Source organism: Cebus imitator, unplaced genomic scaffold (assembly GCF_001604975.1).
Source record: "Cebus imitator isolate Cc_AM_T3 unplaced genomic scaffold, Cebus_imitator-1.0 Scaffold145, whole genome shotgun sequence".
NCBI classification, from domain to species: Eukaryota; Metazoa; Chordata; class Mammalia; order Primates; family Cebidae; genus Cebus; species Cebus imitator.
The window spans coordinates 4,475,877-4,478,334 of record NW_016107460.1 but is presented as its reverse complement, the minus strand read 5'-3'; the positions used below and the strand labels follow the sequence as shown (position 1 = coordinate 4,478,334).

Sequence of the window (2,458 nt, the reverse complement as noted above, 5' to 3'; positions counted from 1 at the left end):
CAGACGGCTCCACACGCACAGACAGCTCCACACGCACAGACGGCTCCACACGCACAGACGGCTCCACACGCACCTCCTCAGACGGCTCCACACGCACAGACGGCTCCACACGCACCTCCTCAGACAGATCCACACACACCTCCTCAGACAGATCCACACACACCTCCTCACACGGCTCCACATGCACCTCCTCACACAGATCCACACGCACTTCCTCACACGGATCCACACGCACCTCCTCACCCGGATCCACACGCACCTCCTCACACAGCTCCACATGCACCTCCTCACACAGATCCACATGCACAGACAGATCCACACGCACCTCCTCACACGGCTCCACGCGCACCTCCTCACATGGATCCACACGCACCTCCTCACACGGATCCACACACACAGACAGATCCACACGCACCTCCTCACACAGATCCACACGCACCTCCTCACACAGATCCACACGCACCTCCTCACACAGATCCACACGCACAGACAGATCCACGCGCACCTCCTCACACGGATCCACACGCACCTCCTCACACGGATCCACACACACAGATCCACACGCACCTCCTCACACAGATCCACACGCACCTCCTCACACAGATCCACACGCACCTCCTCACACGGATCCACACGCACCTCCTCATACAGATTCACACATCTCCTCTGGTTGAAGCACCTTGGCAGCAGAATGCAGTGGCATCAGTGCCCACAGCGATGCCCCGCAGGGCCCAGGGAAGTCACCGTTGCCGCCAGGCTTTGCCCTTCCCCAGTCCGGCACCTTAGGGTCCTGACTTCAGACGCAGGGAATGCAGGGCCTGAATCCCGACGAGTGGGATGACGTGCCAGAACATTCCACTAGCAGGAAAACCTGACAGTCCTGCACCCCCCACTCATGTCTCTGCCGTGCATCATGGCCTCTGGGGTCTACTGGACTCCACTCCACAGTGCTCAAGGCCACCAGCGCCGAGCTGCATGGCCCGAGTACGGCAGCTGCCCAGCTGGCGCCTCTGCACGGCAGCTTGTTGGGGGTCAGCCCCAGCATGCACTTGTGTTCTAGCTGCCACCCCGAGCTCTGGCAGGTTCCCAGGGCGCCCACTGCTGACTCAGCACCAGTAAAGCTACTCTGTCCTCTCCCAGAACAAGCCACGAAGATGGTGATCTTGGGTCCGGAGGTGATGGAAGTGGTCCAAGGCTGTCCCTTCTCGGTGCACGTTCAGCTGCTGCAGGACCAAGGGGAAATTGCCCAGGGTAAGCATCTCCAGGAGGACGGTCCGACACTTCCAGGAGAGAAATGCGTCAGGTGCTTAAGCCATGCAGATACAGGCGACATGTTGCATGTGCCTCCTGCAGCAGAGCGGAGCCTGTGTGCCCAGAGCCTAGCAGAGAGGCTGCAGGCGTGCCAGCTCCCCTGCCAGTCAGGCAGCTATGGGTGTGTGTGCAGGCATGTGTGTGCATGGGTGTGTGTGTGGGTGTAATGTGTGCATGTATGTGCATGTGTGTGCAGGGGTGTGTGTGCAGGCATGTGTGTGTACATGGGTGTGTTTGTGAGCATGGGTGTGTGCATGGGTGTGTGCGCATGTGTGTGCATGGGTGTGTGCAGGTGTGGGTTTGCATGGGTGTGCAGGTGTGTGTGCATGAGTGTGTGTGCAGGCATGTGTGTGCATGGGTGTGTATGCAGTCATGTGTGTGTGCACATACTGTGATGTGCGTGCCCACATATGTATGTGCTTAGGGGTGTCTTTCTTGCACGTGTGCACAGGTCTGCACGTGTATACGTGTGTGTGGGGGCACGCGTGCCTGTGTCGGCATGTCCTTCCTTTCTGGGAGGATGGTCTTCTGTTCCGTTGAGGGGCCACTGCCTGCTCCCCCTCTCATCTGCAGCTGGACACTGTTATGAGCAGTGCTGCTGTGAACATTCGTATACAGGCTTTTGTGTGTTTTCATTTCTCATGGGTGTGTACCTACGAATGGAGTTGCTAGATCACATGGTAGATTTATGTTTGAACTTTTAAAGAAACTGCAGAACTGTTTTTCAAAATGGCAGCAGCATTTTACAGTCTCACCGCCACACTGAGGGTTCAGGCTTCCCCACGTCCTCCCGACACTGGGAATTCTTTTTGTAGTAACTGCCCTGGGGGTGGAAAGTGGTAGCTCTTCTTGGCTGTGATTCGTGTTTCCCTCACAACCGATGATGATGGGCAGCTCTCACCATGCTTGTTGGCTATTTGTTTATCTTCTTTGGAGAAATGTCTATTCAAATATTATACCCATTTAAAAAAAAATTGGACTGTCAGGCACAGTGGCTCATGCCTAAAATCCCAGCACTTTGGGAGGCTGAGGTGGGAGGATCACTAGAGCCCGGAGATCAAGACCAGCCTGGGCAACATAGTGAGACCCCCACCTCTTAAAAAACCCGAAATTTTTTTTTTTTTTTTTTTTTTTTTTTTTTTTTTTT

At 55.5% G+C, this 2,458-nt stretch overlaps 1 protein-coding gene across 5 annotated transcripts in view; it reads left to right on the top strand.

Moving 5' to 3' along the window:
* The window catches only part of MORN1 (MORN repeat containing 1), a 68,624-nt gene that overhangs the window by 20,118 nt on the left and 46,048 nt on the right, over nucleotides 1-2,458 (top strand). For all 5 annotated transcript variants that reach the window (XM_017542656.1, XM_017542659.1, XM_017542657.2 and 2 more), the window contains one exon: nucleotides 1,141-1,251. In XM_017542656.1, the coding sequence (XP_017398145.1) occupies nucleotides 1,141-1,251 (111 nt within the window). The remainder of the gene's footprint in view (nucleotides 1-1,140; nucleotides 1,252-2,458) is intronic.